Raw genomic sequence first — 24,196 nt, forward strand, 5'->3', positions numbered from 1 at the left:
TGAACCAGGAGGTGGAGGTTTGATTCCCAATCAGGGCACATGCCCGTGTTGAGGGCTTGGTCGCCAGTGTGGGGCATGTGGGAGGCAGCTGATCAATGATTCTCTCTCATCTTTGATGTTTCTGTCTCTCTCTCTCTCTCCCTCGTCCTTCCTCTCTGAAATCAATAAAAAATATTTTTTAAAAGAGAGGACATACAGATCACCCAGAGACATATGAAAAGATGCTCAACATCAAATTAAAACCACAAGACGATACCACCTCACACCTGTCAGAATGGTTATCATCAATACATCCACAAACAACAAGTTCTGGCTAGTATGTGGAGAAAATGAAACGCCCACCCTTGTGCACAGTTGATGGGAATGAAGATTGGTGCAACCACTATGGAAAATAGTATGGAGTTCCCTTCCAAAATTAAAAATGGAACTGCCTTGTGACCAAGCGATTCCACTTCTGGAGATTTACCTGAAGAAACCCAAAGCACTAATTTGAAAGAATATATGCACCCCTATGCTCATTGCAGCATTATTTACAATAGCCAATATATGGAAACCACCCAAGTGCCTATCAATATACAAGTGCATAAAGAAGAAGTGGTCCATATATACAATGGAATATTACTCGACCATAAAAAAATTCAAATCTTACCATTTGAGACAGTATGGATGGACCTAGAGGGTATTATGCTAAGTGAAATAAGTTCCAAGAAAGACAAATATCATGATTTCACTTATATGTGGAATCTAAAAAACAAAATAAAATTGAAACATACTCATGGATACAGAGAGCAGACTGGTGGTTGCCAGAGATGAGGGGGTTTGGGGGACTGGGTGAAAGAAGTGAAGGTATTAAGAAGTATAAATTGGTAGTTACATAATAGTCACAGGGATGTAAAGTACAGCATAGGGAATATACCAGTAGACAATAATGTTGCAATGACTTTATGGTTGCCAGATGGGTGCTAAAAATATCAGGGGGAACACTTTGTAAAGTGTATGATTGTCTGGCCACTATAATGTACACCTGAAGCCAATAACATGTTGAAAGTGAACTGTCATTGAAAAATTAAATTAAAAATTTAAAAAAACTTTAAGGCAATATAGCCTAAGATACTTTCACCATTTTTTGGTGGTCACATCATACTGTTGACTCATGCTATGCCAACTTTTGACTAAAATATAAGCTTCTTTTTCACCTAAGCTAGTTAAACTTTATCTCTCTATCTAGAACATAGTTATATAGTTAAAAAATTTTCAGACCCAATATAAACTTATATTTGTCTCATTAAACATTTATCTTGTTGGATTCTACCAATTATTCCAGCCTCTCAAAATCTTTTAAATCCTAAATCTGTCAACAGGAGGTTTGTGGATGGTGGCTTTTTACTAAGAACAATTATATATGATGGGGTATTGTTTGTCAGAGGCCACTTCACACTGTCAACTTCTCCTCAAGATGCATTTATCCTAAGTTTAACATTATTGTAATGATTTATACTTTCTAATGATGATACCTAAGGCTTGAATAGATTAAGCAATTTTCCCAAAGTCACACTGCTAGTACATGTCCGATTCAAATCTGTCTGCCCAAAATATCCCTGAGAACTGGTTCTTAAAAAGGCAAAAGTCTTGTGTGAACAACTTCCTCTCTAGGTTTGGCACATGTAAGAAATATATGTCTGCTTCCCAAGAGATGCTAAAGAAGACCCCACTCTACCCCCATCACCAATATTTGAGACATGATGTTTGGACTCCCAGAAATAAATAGCCTATCACCAATTCTGAAAATGGGACAGGAAACTGTTGATTGTACAGATGTTTTTCATCCTGTCTCAAGGAGAAGAGCTAGAGGGCAGGCCAACCTCAGGGAGATGTTAAATTAAGGGTCAGGTGAGCAAATGACATTGGCTGTTAGGAAGATGGCTGGGACAGTAACTAATGTTTACTGAGCACTCACTACATGCCAGGAACTAAAGTAAGTGTTCTCACAAAGAACTGAGACTTAGGAGTTCATTCTAGTAGACATGGGGACCAGGAAATAGCTGAAGAAAATTGGGGGTTTGTATCTTTGTTCCATTCTTTCTTTTCTTTATACTCTCTCCATGTTTTTCTCTCCCTTAACTGATTAGAATAAGAAACAAATGTATTTTTATAGTTTGATTGCTAAATATAGGCTTATATTGGTTCTTAAGAGTTGTAAAAAGCACTACACTGAAATTACATTATAGTCTTTATGCTTCTATTAACTAGCTGTATGACTAAGAACATGTAACAACGTTTCAGATTTCCATTTAAGCTTTTTTTGTACTTGACTATAAGTTCATCGACATCTATGGAATAACGTATTTTAGATAGGAATACATACACAGAAGCAAAATTTTGGTGGGGTCCTTACAGAAGGATGCAAATATCTTAACTGCTTCCAAATAATAAGTCTATTGGGAAACACAAGAGATGATTTGAAGTTTTAAGCAGCTATACAGTTCATACAGACTTTAAGGTCCTAATATTAGAAAGATCCCAATATTTTCCCCTATTTCTCCATTGTCTGCATTTCATTGTCTATGTCCTAATCCTAAAGATGGTTTTCTCCAAAATACTTCTTTGCAAAAACAGACACAGCATTTCTATTAGAAAGTACAATGTTTTAGTCATTATAGATAGTGTCAAAAAGAAAAAAAAATATTATTTTGGTTATAATTTAGGTATAAGTGCCTTACTTTTCTTTCTTGACAATGACTACCAAATTCATGGCAGATGGCTCTGCATCTTTCAATCTACTTTAATTAGAAATTAAGAGAGCTAGGGTTAAAATATCTAAATACGTAGATTATACATTAGAATAGTCATGGGGATGTAAAGTACAGCATAGGGCCCTGGCCGGTGTAGCTAAGGGGTTAGAGCATCAGCCCTCGCACTGAAGGGTCAGGGTTTGAATCTCAGTCAAGGGCACATACCTGGGTTGCAGGTTTGAACCACAGGTCCTTGCGTGTGGGAGGCAAACCAATTGACATGTCTCTCTCACATCGATGTTTCTCTCTCTCTCCCTCCCTCCCTCCCTCCCTCGCCCTTCCTTCCTTCCTTCCACTCTCTTTTTTAAAAATCAATGGAGAAAGATGGCGGCAAAGTTATACAACTAATCTGCTGCCTTGCACAACAATTTCAAAAATACAACTAAAAGACAAAACGTCTACCACCCAGAACCACGGGAAAGCTGGCTGAGTGGTAGATTTACAACTAAGGAGAGAAAGGAGCACAAATGCTGAAAAGCTGAGGTAGGAAGGCACGTGAATTGGGCTGGCGGCGGGCGACTGGGCGCGCGGCTTTTCTTCAACCCACAGGGAGACAAGCTCCTGATCACTCTGAAATCCAGTTTCTGGGGACACGCGGGGGACCCAGACACCTACGGGGAGAAGCTGGACTCTCGGCCATCGGGTCGGAAAGTGAGAGTGACTTTTTTGCAGAGGTGTGCCCAGCAATCATTGTTTTACTGCTCTGGAGCGCGGGGTGCAAAGACTTGGAAACGCGGAAAGGCAGAGACGACTGACGCCAGCCATTGCCATTTGCCACGCCCCAGCCTAGTGACTCCCTGAGACCCCACCCAGCCCTGACCCAGTGGCTTTTGCATATAAACGGCCTGTCCTGTGGCAGCTTAACCAAATTAACTGCAGCTCCAGTCAGACTGCTCCAAAACCGCCCAAGCAAAGGAGGAGAAAACTAGTTCTTGCTGTAGCTCCTGCTGGGGGACACACAGTACACAAGGGTACACCAAGAGTGTCCACCTCAAGTAACTGGGAGACTGACCCATTGAACCAATAGGACATCTAGTGCACAAAGCTACCCTACCAACTCAGGGAAGCAGCGAAAATGAGGAGGCAAGGAAACATCACAAACCAAAGAAATGGAGGAGAACAAGCGACTGGACATAGAGTTCAAAACCACGGTTATAACGTTTTTCAAGAATTTCCTGGAAAAGGCTGATAAATTCAATGAGACCCTCGAGGATATGAAAAAGGACCAACTAGAAATTAAACATACACTGACTGAGATAAAAAATATACAGAGACACAACAGCAGACTAGAGGATCGCAAGAATGAACTCAAAGATTTGGAATACAAAGAGGCAAAGGACACTCCTCCAGAGAAGCAAGAAGAGAAGAGAATTCAGAAAGTTGAAGATAGTGTAAGAAGCCTCTGGGACAACTTCAAGCGAACCAACATCAGAATTATGGGGGTACCAGAAGAAGAGAGAGCAAGATGCTGAAAACCTATTTGAAGAAATAATGAACGAAAACTTCCCCCACCTGATGAAAGAAATAGACCTACAAGTCCAGGAAGCACACAGAACCCCAAACAAAAGGAATCCAAAGAGGACCACACCAAGACACATCATAATTAAAATGCCAAGGGCAAAAGACAAAGAGAGAATCTTACAAGCAGCAAGAGAAAAGCAGTTAGTTACCTACAAGGGAGCACCCATACGATTATCAGCTAATTTCTCAACAGAAACCATACAGGCCAGACGGGAGTGGCAAGAAATATTCAAAGTGATGAATAGCAGGAACCTACAACCAAGACTACTCTACCCAGCAAAGTTATCATTCAGAATTGAAGGGCAGATAAAGAGCTTCACAGATAAGAAAAAGCTAAAACTTGGATGGGAGAAAAAGGTAAAGGAGTTCATCACCACCAAACCAGTATTATATGAAATGCTGAAAGGTTTTCTTTAAAAAGAGGAAAAAGAAGAAGAAAGATAAAAATTATGAACAACAAATACATATCTATCAACAAGTTAATCTAAAAGTCAAGTGAATTAAAAATCTGAGGAACAGAATAAACTGGTGAACTTAATAGAATCAGAGGCATAGAATGGGAGTGGACTGATAATTCTCAGGGGGAAAGGGGTGTCTGTGTGGGGAGTACTGGAAGAGACTGGACAAAAATCATACACCTATGGATAAGGACAGCGGGGGGGGAGGTAAGCGCAGAAGGGGGGTGGGAACTGGGTGGTGGGGAGATATGGGGGGAAAAAGGAGAAACAATTATAATCTGAACAATAAAGATTCATAAAAAAAATCAATGGAAAAATATCATTGGGTGAGGATTAACAACAAAAAAGTACAACATAGTAACTATAGTCAATAATATTGTAATAACTGTGTATGGTGCCAGGTGCATACTAAACTTATTGGGGGATCACTTTGTAATTATATAAATGTTTAACCACTATGCTGTAAACCTGAAACTAATCCTCGTATATAATAAAGAGGTAATATGCAAATTGACCATCAAACCCTCACACAAGATGGCTGCCACAAGATGGCCAGCAGGGAAGGGCAGTTGTGAGTGATCAGGCCAGCAAGGGAGGGCAGTTAGGGGCGATCAGGCCAGTAGGGGAGGGCAGTTGGGGATGATAGGGCCTGCAGGGTAGGGAGAGCGGTAGGGGGAGACCGAGCCTGCAGGGGAGGGCAGTTAGGGGTGACCAGGCCTACAGGGGAGGGCAGTTGGGGGCCACCAGGCCGGCAGGGTAGGGCAGTTGGTGATCAGGCCGCCTGGGGAGGGAAGTTGGGGGCGATCGGGCTGGCAGGGGAGCAGTTAGACATTGATCAGGCTGGCAGGGTAGTGGTTAGGGGTGATCAGGCTGTCAGGCAGAAGTGGTTAGGAGCAATCAGGCAGGCAGGCAGGCAAGCGGTTGGGAGCCAGCAGTTGTGGATTATGAGAGGGATGTCTGACTGCCGGTTTAGGCCTGATCCCTGGGAGTCGGACATCCCCCAAGGGGTCCCAGATTGGAGAGCGTGCAGGCTGGACTGAGGGACACCCCCCCCCCAATGCGCGAATTTCATGCACCGGGTCTCTAGTTTAAAATAATATTGAATATTAACTGTAATCAAAAGTAAATTAAATTTTAGAAATACAGAAAAGAATATCCAATGACAAATTACTGAATGCTGTGAAGTGTGACCTCATCTCTCATCTGTAGCAAATGGACTTCTTTGAACATGGGAAGGTAATTAACTACTGGTTAATCTCAGGAATGTTGTTTTACTATTCCTAGCATAGCACTTCTCAAGTGTTCTTCATTCCCTGACATATTTGAATTTTGTATGCTATCAGGAATTTGGAAAAAAGATAAGGATGGGAATCAAGATTTTATACTCTGAATCAAAGCCCACTTTAGTGCAACTTGGTAGTGAGATCTTAATGATACAACAGTGACCTCTCAAATGTGGATTGGAAAAAAATGCCTTTGAAATATACAGGAGTTTCTGGTGCTGATACAATTACTTTGTGTTTCATCATAAAATAAAACCAGTGGGGAATAAAAAAGTACTGTCAAAAACTAGGTTCAAAATGGGAAGAGAACCTAAGTTTGATAATGGAATAAGGGCTTAAACAAGTAGGATCTGGAAAAGATAAAATAAAACCAATATTCAATGCATTGTCCTATGATCTGTAGTCACAATAAATTGTACTTTCTAAGGTTGTCAAATGTTAAAAAATTAAATATAACATATATGTTTTTTATTTTTAAAGGTTTTTTATTTATTTTTAGAGAGAGAAGGGAGAGGGAGAGAGAAACATTGATATGAGAATGAAACATTGATCAGCTGCCTCCTGCATGCCCCCTACCAGGGATCAAGCAGCAAGCCAAGCCTGTGCCCTGACCTGGAATTGAACCAGCAACATTTCAGTACATGATGCAGTGCAATCAACTGAGCCACACCAGCCAGGGCTTACATATAACTTTTAAATATCTGTTGTTTTCCAGAAATTAGACATATCAGTAAAGTTCTTGTGAGTGGAGGAATATGGTCATATAACAAAACTATGACCTACAGGTACAGAGTTGCAGTGTTGGATGATGAAAAATTTCTGGAGATGGATAGTGGTAATGGTTGTTGCATAACGTGAATGTACTTAATGTTGAGTTTAATTACTGAATTGCATACTTAAAATGTTTAAAATGGCAATTTTTGTTATGTATATTCTATCATAGTTAAAAACATATTGGGAATACCCGGCTGGTGTGGTTGAGCGTTGACCTATGAACCAGAAGGTAACAGTTCGAGTCTCAGTTGGGGCACATGCCCAGGTTGTAGGCTGGATCTCCAGTTGAGGGCATACAGGAAGGAGCTGATCGATGATTCTCTGTTATCATTGATGTTTCTATCTTTCTCTCCCTCTCCCTTCCTCTCTCTGAAAGAAATAAAAACATATTAAATATACATATATATGGGGGGGGAGCATGAAAGCACCTTCTTCTCCCTGAACCACAGCATGAAGGACAATTGCCCCACATCAATCCATCATGCAGAGGAAACTGCATGAACGAGTAATAAATCTTTGTTTTGCTACCAAGACCTAGCCATCCTCTCCTGAATAACATTTTTGAGGATTATTGCAAATGAAATAGGGGTTTGTGACAAATTATAAATGGGATCTGATAAGAAATTCATGTATTCAATGCTCCTACAATTTGATTATATTTACATGTGGCTTTAACCTTTGGTAAGAGAATGAATCAACCAACTTTTTATTAATGAAATTAATTTTCTTTAATTTATTTTCTTCCTACAAGTAATGTTTACATGACTTCAGAAAATAAAAACTTTCATAATAATTTGAAATGGGGAAAATTATGACCTACAGCACTAGGTAGCAGGGAAAAAAATAAGATTTTGAGCTGGTCAAACAGATTGAAATCCTATCTCTATCTGTAATTATATAACCCTGAGCAAATCATTTAACTACTTTGAGTTCATTTTTTCATCTAAAGAGTACAGAAATACAATGTTTGTCCCAGCATATGATGAATACTAAATACAGGAAAAAAATTTAAATGATTAACATATGTAGGCACTTGGCAAAATATGCTTGTGATGAATCCAGAAGCTTTAAAATTTTTAGTTAATATTATACATAATAATTTTATTTCAGATCAGAACACTTTAAAAATTTTTAATATATATATATATATTTTTTATTTTAGAGAGGAAGGGAGAGGGAGAGATAGAAACATCAATGATGAGAGAAAATCATTGATCAGCTGCCTCCTGCACGCCTCTTACTGGGGATAGAGCCTGCAACTTTTGACCTCCTGGTTTATAGGTTGACACTCAACCACTGAGCCACACTGGTCCGGCAAGATCAGAATCCTTTTAGAGATAATCTAGTCCAGGGTGTCTCAATCTTGGTACTACTGTTACTTTGGGCCAAATAATTTGTTTTTGTGAGGGGCGGTTTTATGCATTGTAGGATGTTTAGCAGAATCCCCAGCCTCTACTAACTAGAAATTGATAGCATTCCCCAGGTATGACAACCAAACATATCTTTAGACATTGCCACATGTCCCTTGTGAGGCAAAATTGCCTCCAGTTTATAAATTATTAAGCCTAATGTCTTTATTTCAAAACTAGAGGCCCGGTGCATGAAATTCATGCACTGGGGGGGAAGTCCCTAAGCCCGGCCTGTGCCCTCTCACAGTCCAAGACCCTCAAGGGATGTCCACCTGTGGGCTTAGGCCTGATCCCTGGCAGTCGGACATCCCTCTCACAGTTTGGGATCCTTCACTCCTTACTGCCCACCTGCTCACTGCTCCTTACCGCTCAGTGGGGAGGGACCATGGGAGGGCTCCAGGGCGTGTCTGGCCTGTCTTGCTCAGTTCTGATCAGCCGGACCCCAGCAGCAAGCTAACCTACCAGTTGGAGTTTCTGCCCCCTGGTGGTCAGTGCATGTCATAGTGAGTGGTTGATAGGCCTTAGCATATCATTAGCATATTACACGTTGATTGGTTGAATGGATGACTGGACACTTAGCATTTTAGGCTTTTATTATATAGGATGAGAAAGCTAAGGCCCAGATAGCTTATCCTATATAATAAAAGCCTAATATGCAGGAGAAAACCAAGATGGCGGCATAGGTAAACACCTAACCTGCAGCCTCGCACAACAATTTCAAAAATACAACTAAAAGTCAAAACAGACACCATCCAGAACCACAGGAAAGCTGGCTGACTGAAACGCCCACTACTAGAAGGAAAGAGAAAACCACAAGGAAAATCAGTGGAGCCGTAAAAGACTGAGGTACGGAGACACGGGCAGAGACACGGGCGAGTGCACGTGTGGGGAGGACGGGGCCAGAGAGGACGGGGTGGCTGAGTGCCTGGCAGGCGTTCTCTAGTGGGAAGGAGATAAAAGCTCCACATTGCGCTGAACCCCAGCTCCGACTGCACTAAACCCCAGTTCCGGGCGAAACCCTGGGAAGCCAGGCTCATACTGGGGGAATCTGGGCTGTAAGGTGGAAACTCAGGGGAGCGGCGAAAGGCAGGGCTCCAAAGACACGCACATGAATGCGTGCAGAGGACGGACTGTTGACTGTGCTGCTGAATTGCCCTAGCGGGAAGGAGACAAAAGCTCTGGACTGCACTGAACCCCAGCTCCAACTGCACTGAACCCCAGTTCCGACTGCACTGAAACCCAGTTCCGGGCGAGAATCTGGGAATCCAGATTCATTGGGGGAGAGACTAGACTGTTTGGCAGCAGGCGAAACTCCAGGATGCCTTTCTCTCAGAGGTGCTTGCAGGGAGTACAGAGGGACACTGAGGGACACTGAGACCCAGGAACCTCATAGGGCGGGGCTGACAGGAAGCCAAGGCTGTAGGCTCCACCCTGAAACTCCGCCCCATCCAAGCTGAGCACAGAGGCTTTTACAATTTTGCAAGTCTAGTTGAATAAGGCTGTCTCCCGGCATAGACACAGCTGATCCTCACAGCCAATTGGACTGGAGGTCAAATCCTCCCAGTGTACCAACAGCAATCAAGGCTTAACAACACCAAGACTTTGCACTCAGCCCACAAAGGGGGGTACCAAGAGCAACCACCTAAGGAGATTGGGGAAGCTGAGCTACCGGCCCCTATAGGTCACTGACCGCACAAAGCCACTCCATCAACACAGGGAGGCAACCAAAATGTGGAGACACCGAAGCAGGTCATGAATAGAAGAGATGGAGGAAAGTAAACTAATGGACGACACAGTGTTCAGAACCACATTTATAAGGTTACTCAAGAATCTTCTAAAAACCGCTGATAAACTTGAAGAGACCTTCAAGGACCTTAATGAGAATACCAAAAAAATGGAAAAGGACCAGTCAGAAATTATGCATACACTGTCTGAAATAAAGAATATACAGAAACTCAACTGTAGATCACCATACCCCAAGAGTCAAACCAAAGATCTGGAACATGAGGAAGCAAAAAACACCCAACCAGAGAGGCGGAAAGTAAGAAGAATCCAAAAGTGTGAGGATAGCATAAGGAGCCTCTGGGACGGCTTTAAGCGTATCAACATCCGAATTTTTGGGGTGCCAGAAGAAGAGAGAGAGCAAGATACTGAAAACCTATTTGAAGAAATAATGACAGAAAACTTCCCCCACCTGGTGAAATAGACTTACAAGTCCAGGAAGCACACAGAACCCCAAACAAAAGGAATCCAAAGAGGACCACACCAAGACACATCATAATTAAAATGCCAAGGGCAAAAGACAAAGAGAGAATCTTGAAAGCAGCAAGAGAAAAACAGTTAGTTATCTACAAGGGAGTACCCATACGACTGTCAGCTGATTTCTCAACAGAAACTATGCAGGCCAGATGGGAGTGGCAAGAAATGTTCAAAGTGATGAACAGCAAGAACCTACAACCAAGATTACTCTACCCAGCAAAGCTATCATTCAGAATTGAAGGTCAGACGAAGAGCTTCACAGACAAGAAAAAGCTACAGGAGTTCATCACCACCAAACCAGGATTACATGAAATGCTAAAGGATATTCTTTAAGAAGAGGAAGAAGAAAAAAAAGGTAAAGGTAAAAATTATGAACAACAAAAAGACATCAAATACATACCTACCAACAAGTGAATCTAAAAATCAAGTGAATAAAAAAATCTGAAGAACAGAATGGACTGGTGAATATAATAGAATCAGGGACATAGAAAGGGAGGAGACAGACAATTCTCAGGGGGAAGGGGGTCTGAGGGGTGCAGGAAGAGATTGGACAAAAATCTTACACCTATGGATGAAGACAGTGGCGGGGGGGTAAGGGTATGGGGTGAGGTGGGGAATCAGGTGGAGTGGAGCTATGGGGGAGGGGGGGAGAGGAACACCTGTAATAATCTGAACAATAAAGATTTATTTAAAAAAAGAAAAAAGAAAGAAATATATGAGTTTTAATATATAGAGGGCAATGTAGTGGTTGGTGTGTTAGCTCTTTTTTGACAATAAATTAACCACCACATTTATCTGATATGTTTTTAATATATGCAATAATATTATATGAGGTACTGAGTTAACAACTGTATATTTCAGTTACATGCTATAATCATAATTTTCTTTCCTTTGTTTCCACGTTGCTTTCATTCTCTTTCCTGGCATACCACAGACATAGAAATTAAATTTCAACTCTAGAAATGTACATTACCTTATTGTAATTATAAGTATTTTCATTATCATTTTGAAGATAGCCATTGTTTTGAAAGCTATTCTATTATCAGGTGTTTGTTACTATTTCCATTACTTTTATGAAAATTATGAGTATCTAAAAGAAAAGTAATAATTAATAGAACTCATATTCATTCAGCAAATATTTACTGAGTGCCTGTAATAAACTGTTCATTTTGCATAGTTATTAAAATACTGAATTTGATTAATAGTCCCAAATGGCATCAATTAGGAACCTCCAATATGTTTTCTTAAACTTCAATTTATAACTCCTGGCATTATAATGTAAAAAAAAATTCATTTTTACACTTTCATTTCACCTCTTCATTGAAAAGCTTTGGGAATATTTCTCTGGCTTTTTTAAATTCACAGTGAAAAATAAAATAAAATAAAAGCCTAATATGCAAATCAACTGAACGACAGAATGACTGGTGGAATGATCAGCCACTATGACATGCACTGACCACCAGGGGGCAGATGCTCAATGCAGGAGCTTCCCCCAGCCCGCAGGCCCCAGGCTAGCCAAGGCAGGTGTGAGCGCCCGCACCCCCCCCCCCCCCAATCACCCTGCCAGTTGCCCTGCAGTTCGGCCCTGATTGCCGGCCAGGCCTAGGGACCCTACCTGTGCATGAATTTCGTGCACTGGGCCTCTAGTAGGAAATAAAGGACTTGGGAAGCTAAACTTTAAAAGATATGATTCTATACTCAGGTGGACTTGAACCATGAAAAAAATTTCTGTAATCTGGGGGAGACATTAGTAATAGCAGGGGAAGGTTCTTAAGTCAGTTAAATACAAATGTGAGTACTAATACTTCACATTCTATGGACTTGGGCATTACTGAAATCCCCTATGTTGATATAAAAATATGCAATTCAGCTTGTACCAGAATATTTGCCTTTGATAATATAAAAAGCAAAGAGGATTGATTTACTTGCCAGAAACTCACGTTTTAGGGACCTTGTTGGGATGTGCCTACTCCAAATAGTTGTATTACTGTATTATACTAGAGTAAAATAGCTTTAACTTCTTTATCCAAAAATGCAATTGAGTGTGGCATCTAAATGATCGTAATTGAAACTTTCTTCTAATTAATACTGGTATATAACACCAGACAATTTACGATAAAATAGATTTTTGTGACAAAAGAATAACATTTATGGCTTGAGTCAGAAAAGAATAATGAATCTATGCCTACAATTTGGTTTATTTTCAGTATTAGCCATTGCAATTAGACAAGAAGAAGAAATAAAAGGCATCCAAATTGGAAAAGAACAAGTAAAGCTGTCTTTATTTGCAGACGACATGATATTGTAAATAAAAAATCCGAAAGACTCTGTCAAAAAACTAATAGACTTAATAAATGAATTCGGCAATGTAGCAGGATACAAAATTAATGCCAAGAAATCTATGGCCTTTCTATACACCAATAGTGAACTTACAGACAGAGAGACTAAAAAGGCAATCCCATTTACCATCACACCAAAAAAATTAAGATACCTAATAATAAACTTAACTAAGGAGGTAAAAGACCTATACGGGGAAAACTACAGGACACTGAAAAAACAGATAGAGGAAGATGTAAACAGATGGAAGAACATACCATGTTCATGGATTGGTAGAATCAACATCATTAAAATGTCCATACTACCCAAAGCAATCTACAGATTCAGTGCACTCCCCATTAAAATACCAACGGCATATTTCACAGACCTTGAAAGAACTCTCCAAAAATTCATCTGGAATAAAAAAAGACCCCGAATAGACACAGCAATCCTGAGAAAGAAGAATAAAGTAGGAGGGATCTCAATACCAGATTTCAAGCTGTATTACAAAGCCACTATTCTCAAAACAGCCTGGTACTGGCATAAGAACAGACATATAGACCCAGAAACAAGGAGGCATCGATCGGACTGCCGGGCCTCAGAGGGAGGGTAGGGGAGGGTGGGAGTAGGGGAGAGAGATCAACCAAAGGACTTGTGTGCATGCATATGAGCCTAACCAATGGTTAAGGACAACAGGGGGGTGGGGGCATCCGTGGGGAAGGGTGGGGGATGGGAATGGGGGGATGAGGACAAATATGTGACACCTTAATCAATAAAGAAATTTTTAAAAAAAGAAACTGGGAACACCAATAAGAAAGGATATATGCACCCCTATGTTCTTAGCAGCACAATTTACAATAGCTAAGATCTGGAAACAGCCTAGGTGCCCGTCAGCAGATGACTGGATCAGAAAACTATGGTACATATACACAATGGAATACTATGCTGCCATAAAAAAGAAGGAATTCTTACCATTTGCAGCAACCTGTATGGAATTGGAGAACATTAAGCTGAGTGAAATAAGCCAGTCAATGAAAGAAAAATACCACATGATCTCACTCATTTATGGATAATAAAGAACATTATAAACTGTTGAACAAAAAGATAGATACAGAGACAGTAAAGCATCAAACAGTCGTTCAAATTACAGCAGGAAGGTTAGGGAGAGGTGGGGAAGATAAGAGATCAACCAAAAGACTTGTATGCATGCATATAAGCATAACCAATGGACGCAAAACTCTGGGGGGTGAGAGCATATATGGGAGTGTGGTGGGGGGGGCAATGGTAAGATATGTACACATATAATACCTTAATTAAAAAATGAAAAAAATAAAAATAAAAAAACCTTATAAGATCTCAAAGGAAGGAATCAGAAGATTATCACATCTCATCAATTCTAGGTAAGAGAACTTTCTCTCTTCACTCCAATTAAATGTTCGTCAGTTACCCTGCTAAGAAATTGAGCTTATTCAAATTAGGTGACTCTACTTTATATAAAATTGGCTATATTTAATAAATTGAATACTACTTTCATTTGTTATATGACAGATTTAGTTGTACAAAACCCCACACTTCTTTCTTAAGATAACCCATCAGTTGTTTATGGCAATAATAGCTATTAACTGTTGTTTTTTTAATTTTTAATCCTCACCGAAGGATATATTTTTGTTGATCTTTAGAGAAAGAGACTGGGAGAGAGAGAAAAGCATCAATGTGAGAGAGAAATATCAATCGGTTGCCTCCTGGACACGCCTCAATCAGGGAGCAAACTCAAAAGCTAGTTATGTGTCCTGACCAGGAATCAAACTCACACAACCTTGATGATACTCCAACCAATTGAGTCACCTAGCCAGGGCAGCTATTAATTGTTTTAATGCTTTGCTGAAGTGGGAATTTTACAGTCCAACTGATCTTGAAGCTAAACATAAACATAAATAATATACATATACATATAAATAATATAGATATAGATAGATATAAATATAGAAAATTGTAAAGAACTCTGCATATCCTATTTTAATATAGTGAAAAGAATTGAGCAAACCTCAGAAGGGTTGACTGTAATACTATACACAAATCTCATTCTTAGTCACAGGTTTAAAGCCAGGCATTAATAAATCCGAGAAATAATCATATTAATTCTACAAAGAGCATATGTGCTATATAGTCTCCTTGATTACACTTTTAGAGATAACCTTCCTCAAACATTTTTTATTTAAAAAAATGATTTTTAAAAATAGCTGACTTGACATTTGCAATATTTTAATACCATCATAATTTTAAGAAAGAATGAGAAGAACTCAACACTAAATTATAGGAGACTGGGGAAGTGCCTATGCTATCCTTGCCAAGATGTTTTAACTCTCTTTTTTCCCTAAAGTCCACACCCCATTTCAGGAGTTTTCAGAGATATTAACTTTGCCAGAAATAAAAACCTGTTGAACACTCTTAACTGTAATGCTATCTAGTATCCTTATTTTCTCAGGCTAGAAGATAAATATGACATGTGAGTTTGGCAAGTTTTGGTAAAGGTTTTCCCATGTCATATTAACAGTTACAAAATATAATGAAATTAACAAAATTAATTGGGAATACTAGTTATATGTTTAATGTTTACTAAGTCTTGAACTTTATAATCATAAGCACTCTGTGGCTAACTAGTTCAGAAGATATGATTGTGAAAAACTGAGTTTAAATCCTATTTAAATCCATTAATTTACTTGATCCCATGATAGTTACTTTGCATGAGAAAGCCACCATGCCATTCATTCCAACAGGTTAGTAAATGTGGATGGATCTGCAAGACTGGTTTCAGGTAGAAAATAATCCTAACAGATAGGTGATGAATACAGTAGGGGACATGCTTAGTCAATATCTTCACATATTGACACCTAATCAAGACAGAGGGTCAGAAACTAACAAATGGTCATTAACCTTTCTCCAGACATCCCTACCATGCCAAATGCAGAGGATTAAAAATTAATTCTAACAATTTTCTAATTATTCTTCCTAGATACCAACATTAGATTAACAATATAATGTGTTGCATTGTTTTTATAGAGGCCTGGTGCATGAAATTTGTGCACAGGTAGGGTCCCTAGGCCTGGCCAGCATCAGGGCCACTCAGGGCCTTCCGGCTGCCGGCTGGGGCCTCCCTTCTCCGGCTGCCAGCTGCCAGCAGCCAGCAGGGGCCTTCCTTCATTCCGCACTGCCCCCTGGTGGTCAGCGCACATCATAGCAAGTGATCAAACTCCAAGTCTCCAGGTCAAACTCCCAAGGAGACACTTTGCATATTAGCCTCTTATATATATAGATAAGCCACCATGAGAAGAGTACAGATTTATAATTTAAAAAAAATGGAAAAGTCCTATAGTTTAGGAGTGCAACTAGTTATATTTAAAACTGCATTTCCCCAATGATCTTATTCATTTTATAATTTTACTATCAAGTTCTTTAATATAACTGTGTCTAATTCATCTGTATATCCTCAGCACTCAGCACAGTGTGTGGTGTGCACATACTTGTACACACACACACACACACACACACACACACACAGGTGTTCAATAAATGATTCCTGAATGAATAAAGGAAAGGCTATTAACTAGGTTTCTTATGGTGAACCTGAAACTTTACTGAATAATACAGAGACAAAGGGAAGTCTTGTTAGGTAATTTCTATGCAAATTAATTAGTAACTAAATACAAATCCAGAATGCCCTCCAGTCTAAAACAGAATCCATTTAATAATTTATTTTTCTTAAAGAGGGTTTTTGTTTAATTTTGTTTTGATTTTTACTCTGATTACATCAGGGATATCAATACTGGGTGAAAATTCATTTTTGAGCCATTGAATGTGTTTATTTTTAAAAACTTCAGTGACTAAAACATGAAGTGCCCTACAAAATCTCATTACTCCCTTTACCATGGATTCTGGGTATGTGTTTTTCATATGTCTGTTCACTGGGCACTTTTGCTTGTTGTTTTTATTTTTAGGCTGATTGCCTTCCCCTTTGGAACCTTGAAAGTTTCTAATCTTCCCTGCTTTGCAATTTCTAATCTCCACTGCCATTTGCTCATTACCAACCCAAGACAGATGAGATCCTCAGGAATGTTAGCTATCATTGAAAATGGATCTGCAAATAGTTTATAGCAAGACACTTTCAATGGTCCTATTTGAAGTAGACTTGTAATAATTGAAATCTTGACAATTCTTTGCCACCTTTAAGAGAATCTCCTAACTAGGGCTTAAGAAAACACAAGATATTGGCACACCACCAAACAACATTTTTCTCTCTTCTCCTTTATCCACTATCATAAATGACAATCATTTATGGCCTTTATAAAGATCTAAACAAAAATATTTTGAGACCTAATAGTGTTTTAGACAGTGTTCTATATGAAAAGGTAAGAGAGTTTTATTTGGACTGAAGTTAATGAAGGATATTTACCTAAAATAAAATGATAGTTTTTGGGTAGCAATTATATTTGGATTTTCATATCCTAGTAAATTGTCTCAACACTAACAACACAGATTTTATTACTCACTGAATATCAGGTGATATTATTTGGGCAAGGTTTCTTATGGTTTCTAGTGCACAGCCATGGAAATGCCATTGAAAGAATATTAATACAGAACTGCAAAATCATGGTTCATATGTTCAGATCTGAAAACAACCTCGGACTCTGGATAGTCCAAAACCTGTACTTCAGAAATGTCAAAACTCAAATCCAGGAAGCTTGGGATCTGTTCAGGGCAACACATTTTAGTAGATTAACAACAGAACCTATGGTCAATGCACCAGACTCATACACTAGGGCTCTCCTCATTTTACCAGCTAGCAATACTATAGATATGGTATTGCAGCTACTTTATGAATTTTATCTCTTAAAGCTGTTAAAACCTGCATATATTAAAAGACATTGCAACCAAGCCAGGCAAAAAGCCATTTTCTCCATGAAATACTAGCTCTAAACCTTACTATGCAAAGGCCATGAGAGCCAAACTGAATTGTGGTCATGACCACCTATAACACTGTTCTCTCCTCCTTGCTGGTTATAGACAGAAAGTTTGGTATAAAAACAAAAATCCAGGAGATTTCATATTTTCATCCCAGAACAACTGTACAAATCCCGGCTGACTGAAGACATTAAATAGAGGATTTCAAAGGTTGCCTTCAGTAAGTGAGTTAATAAAAACATCACATCACAGTGCATTTCTAATTTCTATATTTAGTAAGTGGCATGTATGTAATGAGCCTATGAGAAATATTGTAAGGTATTTTTTTACTGCTTTGCTTTTCCTCCAAAGTGAAAGGTGCGAACAGATATGGAATAGCACACAGGGATGTGTCATTTAAGAATGTGAAGAGAAAAATCATTTTATGGGGTAATTTTAATGAGGTGTGCTCCTAAGAAAAAGGAACTTACATTATTCTACTCTATTTTGGAGTCCATGACTTTTCACTTTGGAGGCAAGTTAGCAACATAAGGTAACACAGCAAATAATGAAAATTAATACAAAGAATGTGTTGGCAAAATGCTTTAGAGGTCTCCAGTTGGAATCCGTTTCAACCACCTAAGAAACATTTCCAAAAGATGCTTCAAAACAATAGCAAATTTTACAGTTTGCTACTAGCAGGCTGCTTATAAGTATATAGTACTTTGTGTGAACTAAATACCATATACTGAAATAGTCACGAAATATACATTTTTTTTCTGTTAGGAATATGTGTTGTAGGTACAACAGCACTTATTAAAACCAAAACCACCTTAAAGATGGGTCCATAAACCTTGCTGTACAAGGTTTCATTCTCAAATAGCCAAAGAAAACTCTCCAAAGTGACTCCTGAAATCGGAGCTTCTGCCACACTGTCTTCCTCTCCTTTCAATACAACTCCCTCCTCCACCAGACCCTAGGATTCTAAAATCAAACAGATCCTACTTGAAAGCTAAAGTATACACTCTAATACCCCCAAATTCCTAACCAAAGGGGGGTTCTTCTCTCTGATTTCTTTGACCTTTACTCTTCGGATCTCTGCCCCCTTTTTCGTCCGTCAGTCTCTCTTCCCTTTCCCTGATCCTATAGTTTCCACAGCGCTTCTTTACCGCGCCTCCTACCTCTTACCAAATCACACCTCAGCTTCCTAGAGCATACTAAGGTGGCCTGACTGGGAAAGAAATTAGGGGCTTTTTTCCCTTTCAAACTCCTGCCTCGTGAATACCTGAGGTTCCTTTTCCTGGGAGCCCCATTCTTTTCGGGGTGCGGGGGCGCGGAGAATTAGGGAAGCCACTCTGCTTTGGTCTGTCTTGCACTCTCCGGGCTACTTCTGCGAGGCGGGGCGGGGCGGGATGAGCTTGGCCTTTTACTGCGCCACAGCAGGTGGGGGTGGGGGGGTGGGGGGGGTGGGGGGGTGGGGGGGTGGGGGGGTGGGGGGGTGGGGGGGTGGGGGGGTGGGGGGGTGGGGGGGAGGGTTGGGGCGGTGGCGAACCGCGCCCCTTCAGATCTTGGACGGGCTGAAGAGAGGCAGCAAAGGAGATGGGGCCGCCCCCACACCCCGGGACGGGAACTCACCTTCTCTGAGGCAAGGGCGGGTGTCTACTTTAAAACTACTGTCCCCCCTCCCCGCCGCCGCCATAGTGGAGCCGCCAAAGCCTCCGCTGCCGCAGTCGCCACAGCCACCTACTGGCGAGCTGGCAGGGGTGGAGGTGGCGGAGGAGGCAGACTCAATCACTGCTGCCCCCACAGCCGCGAAGGCGGTGTAGGAGGAAGAGCCGGAGGAGGAGGAGCAGGAGGAGGAGGGGGAGCAGGAGGAGGAGGAGGAGCAGGAGGAGGAGCAGGAGGAGGAGGAGGAGGGAGGAGGGGGAGGAGGAGGCTGCAGAGAAAGTAGCTTCCTCAGGGGAAGACTCTGCCACCAAAGGTGTGACTGTGCTGGGCGCCTCCAGCGCGGCAAAGCGTGGACAATTGCACTGGCGCCTCGCTCCCATTAAATCCCTTAACCCCGCCTCCCTCTTAACCCCGCCCCCTTTCCCCTCTTTCTCTCTCTTCAGCTTCTGCCTAGTCCTAGCTTCTTCTCTCTGCCAATAAAAACGCTTTAGAGCCGAAACCGGTTTGGCTCAGTGGATAGAGCGTCGGCCTGCGGACTGAAAGGTTCCAGGTTCGATTCCGGTCAAGGGCATGTACCTTGGTTGCGGGCACATCCCCAGTAGGGGGTGTGCAAGAGGCAGCTGATCCATGTTTCTAACTCTCTATCCCTCTCCCTTCCTCTCTGTGAAAAATCGTTAAAATATATTTTTAAAAAAACAAAAACAAAACGCTTTAGACCCGTGGAGAAGCGAAGATAACCAAGGGCAAAAAGCGAGGGATATGAAATTACCTGGGCCTTACAGAGTCATCTAAAACCAATTCAAGGGGAAAAATAATGTCTGAAAAAACCGATTGATCCCACCCCTAAAATACATCTCCTGTCTTTCTTATAGCTGTCAGTGAGAGGAGTTAGCTTAACACGGGCAGACAAGGCAGGGGTCCAGTTGAAAACATCGTACAGAGTACAGAAATAGGCAGCATCCTTGGTCATGACATATTTTCATTACGTCCCCATGAACAACTGCGTGTCTATCAAATGACCCATCTAAATTAAAAACCTGTGAATCCAGTACCCAACCAAAGAACTAGAATATTGCTGATAATTTAAATATCCTCACCATCTTTTCCCAAACTTTCCTCCCAGAGAAACAAATATCTTGATTTATATCAATTATGTCTATGTTCTTTTTACATATATTCTTACCACATGGATATATGCCTAAATAGTATTGTTTAGTTTTTATTGTTTTCAAATTTCACGAAAATGTGTATCTTTTCTATGTAGCATTTAGGGACTAGCTTCTTTCACTAAACATTTTGTTCCTGAGATTAGCCATGTAACTAGTTTATTCATTGTCAGTGCTGTACAATATCCCATCCATTTCTGTTGATGTATATGTGTCCTGGTGCATCTGTGCAAAGTTTCTTTTAGGTATGCCCTCCAGACTCACTTTTTTTTTTGTCTAAAATTTCGCATATGTCTCCTTTTTCCCCAATTGACCCCCTCCCACATCCCTTCCCACCCAGGCAAGCCCCCACCGCCCCAGTGTCTGTGTCCATTGGTTATGCTAATATGCATGCATACAAGTCCTTTGGTTGCTCTCTAACGCCCCTCCCCTACCATTTGTCTCTAAATCAATCTATTCTTCTTCATCAAACTATGTTGATCATTATATCCCACATATGAGTGAGATCATGTGATATTTATCTTTCTCTGACTGGCTTATTGCTCTTAGCATAATGCTCTCCAGTTCCATCCATGCTGTTGCAAATGGTAAAAGCAGCATAATATTCCATTGTGTAGATGTAGCACAGGTTTTTAATCCACTCATCTGCTGATGGGCACTTAGGCTGTTTCCAAATCTTAGCTATTGTAAATTGTGCTGCTATGAACATAGGGGTGCATATATCCTTTCTGATTGGTGTTTCTAGTTTCTTTGGATATATTCCCAGGAGTGGGATGACTGGGTCAAATGGGAGTTCCATTTTTAGTTTTTTGAGGAAACTCCATACTGTTCTCCACAGTGGCTGCACCAGTCTGCATTCCCACCAGCAGTGCACGAGGGTTCCTTTTTCTCTGCATCCTCACCAGCACTTGTTGTTTGTTGATTTGTTGATAATAGCCATTCTGACAGGTGTGAGATGGTACCGCATTGTCATTTTGATTGGCATCTCTCAGATGATTAGTGACTTTGAGCATGTTTTCATATGTCTCTTGGCCTCCCTTATGTCCTCTTTGGAAAGTATCTATTTAGGTCCACTGCCCATTTTTTGATTGGGTTGTTTATCTTCCTTTTGTTAAGTTGTATGAGTTCTCTGTAAATTTGGGGGATTAAACCGTTATCGGAAATATCATTGGCAAATATGTTCTCCCATGCAGTGGGCTTTCTTGTTGTTTTGTGGATGGTTTCTTTTGCTGTGCAGAAGCTTTTTATTTTTATGTAGTCCCATTTGTTTATTTTCTCCTTCGTCTCTCTTGCCCTAGGAGCTGTGTCTGTAAAGATATTGCTACAACATATGTCTGCTATTTTGCTGCTCATTGAGTCTTGTAGGATTTTTATGGTTTCCTGTCTTACATTTAAGTCCTTTAGCCATTTTGAGTTGTTTTTGTGTATGGTGTAATTTGGTGATCTAGTTTCATTTTTTTATGTATCTGTCCAAATTTCACAGCATCATTTATTAAAACAGTAGTGTTCCCAAGATTTGGGAGGCAAACTTGGAATGTGGTATATTATTATTTTAAAATTACCTATTATTATGGAAATATTAATCCTATTGCCTAAATACAGCCTGTATATTTTTCTTGTGTAATTTTTGCCATCTTTCTAAAGAAAAAACAGTCTGGTTTATTCTGTAGCATCCATGAAGAGATTGGGGCTCAAGAAGTCACCCAAAATGGGGCGGAGCACACGCATTTTCTTAAGCTTGCTTTTCTATTCACGGATACAGAAATCCCAGATGCATCCCTAAATTCTGAGAAAATGTTTCATTTGTCTAAATTTTAAATGATGGACTGTGAAATAAAATCATGGCAAAAATGAGACTTTTAAGAACACGCTCGAGAGTGGGCATCCATTTTACAGTATCACCAAAAAACCTAGTAATTTTTTAATTACTCCCCTTTGTCTAGGGAATTTCCCTAGAACCTGTATTATTGACCATGGGTACCGCTCATATTCTCTCTCTCCCCATTCTCGCATTCTGTTTGTTCTGGGGAAACAGCAATGGCCTGGCCATCTATCATTTCTTTCTTATTAAGTTAAATTAAAGTCATGCTTAATAAACTAACAATAAACAACAAAAACAGATAAAACAATAATTAATAGGTAGGTACCCAATAATTTTATTTTTAATATCTAGGACATAAAAGAAGTTGAATCTGTATTGATTGAATCGGGAAGTGGAATGCTCGCGCCTTTCCCTGAAGCACCACCTTGTGTCCTTGTTGGTTGCCTACATTCTTTTTTAAAATGTCCTGTTCTTCCACAATTATAACACCTTTTATTCCCCACTATTACAGCAGCAGCGAGTAAATTTGCTTGAAAAGTGCCTGACCCCACATTCTGACATGCTTGAATCATTTCTATAATGGTACTATTTTTTCTCAGAGGCGTCAGGCATTTCTTACAATCAGCATTGGCATTTTCATAAGCTAATTGCTGAATTAAAATGTCTCCTGATGCTGAGCTTTTTTCAAGTTTTGACCCACTCTTTCCCAACATTCAATATCTAATGTACCTTCTTCAGGAAACCAAGGGTTATGTTCTATAATAACATGCAAAAACTGTAAGAGAATACCTTCTGACACTTTAATTCCTTTATCCTTAAGCATGCAAACCAAAAGTCTACAATAAAGTTTCTTACTTTTTAACCAAATTCTGCCCCATTAGTCTGGCTAAAAAAAGATGTTCCCACCCTACTCACAGATCGCGACTTCTGCAGCTGGCTGTGGGCTTTCACACAGTGAATCCTTCCCCACCTTGCTGGTGAAACTTTGTTTTTCTGCTGTAGGTGAAATCTCCTCCAGATGTCCCTCATTGAAGTGCCATATGTGTGAGCCACATCCCACGTGGTTCAGGGTTCGAGATCTAGAGAAGGGCCACACGCAAATGACAGAGACGAGGCAAGAAATAATAACTTGGAAATATTGGGGGCCAGGTGAAAGTCCAACTTAAGGGGAAGGACTTCACTGGTGCCCAGGCCTTGCCAACCTTTTATTCAATTTTGGATACACATATAGCCCCTAGTCAGGCAGGCAATTTTAGTAACAGACAGACTATCTTAAAGGTCAGTAAATAATAGAAAGATTTACTCTAAGACTATTTGGTCAGGAACTTGCTTGAGCTACCATTGTCTCAACTAAACAATAGGTGCATAGCTCTGACCCTTGCCAGGGCTCAAGGTTCACCAGCATTCCAGGCTCCTTGTTTACTCTTCCCTGATAGTGAAGACAATGGGTAGCTTCCAACAGAGAATGCCTGGTGTTCCCTAGGAAGGTGGCTATCTCCTCTGTGTTCAGGACACCTCCATCTCAGGGGATCAATCCTGAGGGGGAATGTGGTGGGTGATAGGGTCCCAAATCCATAAAATATCAGTGCTGTCCTCTGCAGCCAGACACTGCTTCAGTGCAGCCTTGATGGGTGGACTTGAAATTACCTAGGGAAAAGTGGTTGCTGCCTTTGTTGTTTTGTTCTCCCAGTATTGGTGACTGAAAGACTTCAGAGGCTTCCCCTCTGTATCTCTGCATGACCCTTGGATTAGTTGAAGAATGTGCCTGTTGCTCCAGGGGAAAAATGTTT

The 24,196-nt window shown here is 40.4% G+C and overlaps 1 protein-coding gene across 2 annotated transcripts in view; it reads right to left on the minus strand.

Moving 5' to 3' along the window:
* Positions 1-19,481, minus strand: part of ZMAT1 (zinc finger matrin-type 1) — a 57,532-nt gene extending 38,051 nt beyond the window's left edge. For both annotated transcript variants that reach the window (XM_079764382.1, XM_079764381.1), the window contains exon 1: positions 19,386-19,481. In XM_079764382.1, coding sequence (XP_079620508.1) covers positions 19,386-19,449 — 64 coding nt within the window. In that variant the 5' untranslated portion in view covers positions 19,450-19,481. The remainder of the gene's footprint in view (positions 1-19,385) is intronic.
* Positions 19,482-24,196: the final 4,715 nt, after the last annotated feature.

The sequence above is a fragment of the Cnephaeus nilssonii genome (assembly GCF_951640355.1).
Source record: "Cnephaeus nilssonii genome assembly, chromosome: X".
In the NCBI taxonomy this organism is placed as follows: Eukaryota; Metazoa; Chordata; class Mammalia; order Chiroptera; family Vespertilionidae; genus Cnephaeus; species Cnephaeus nilssonii.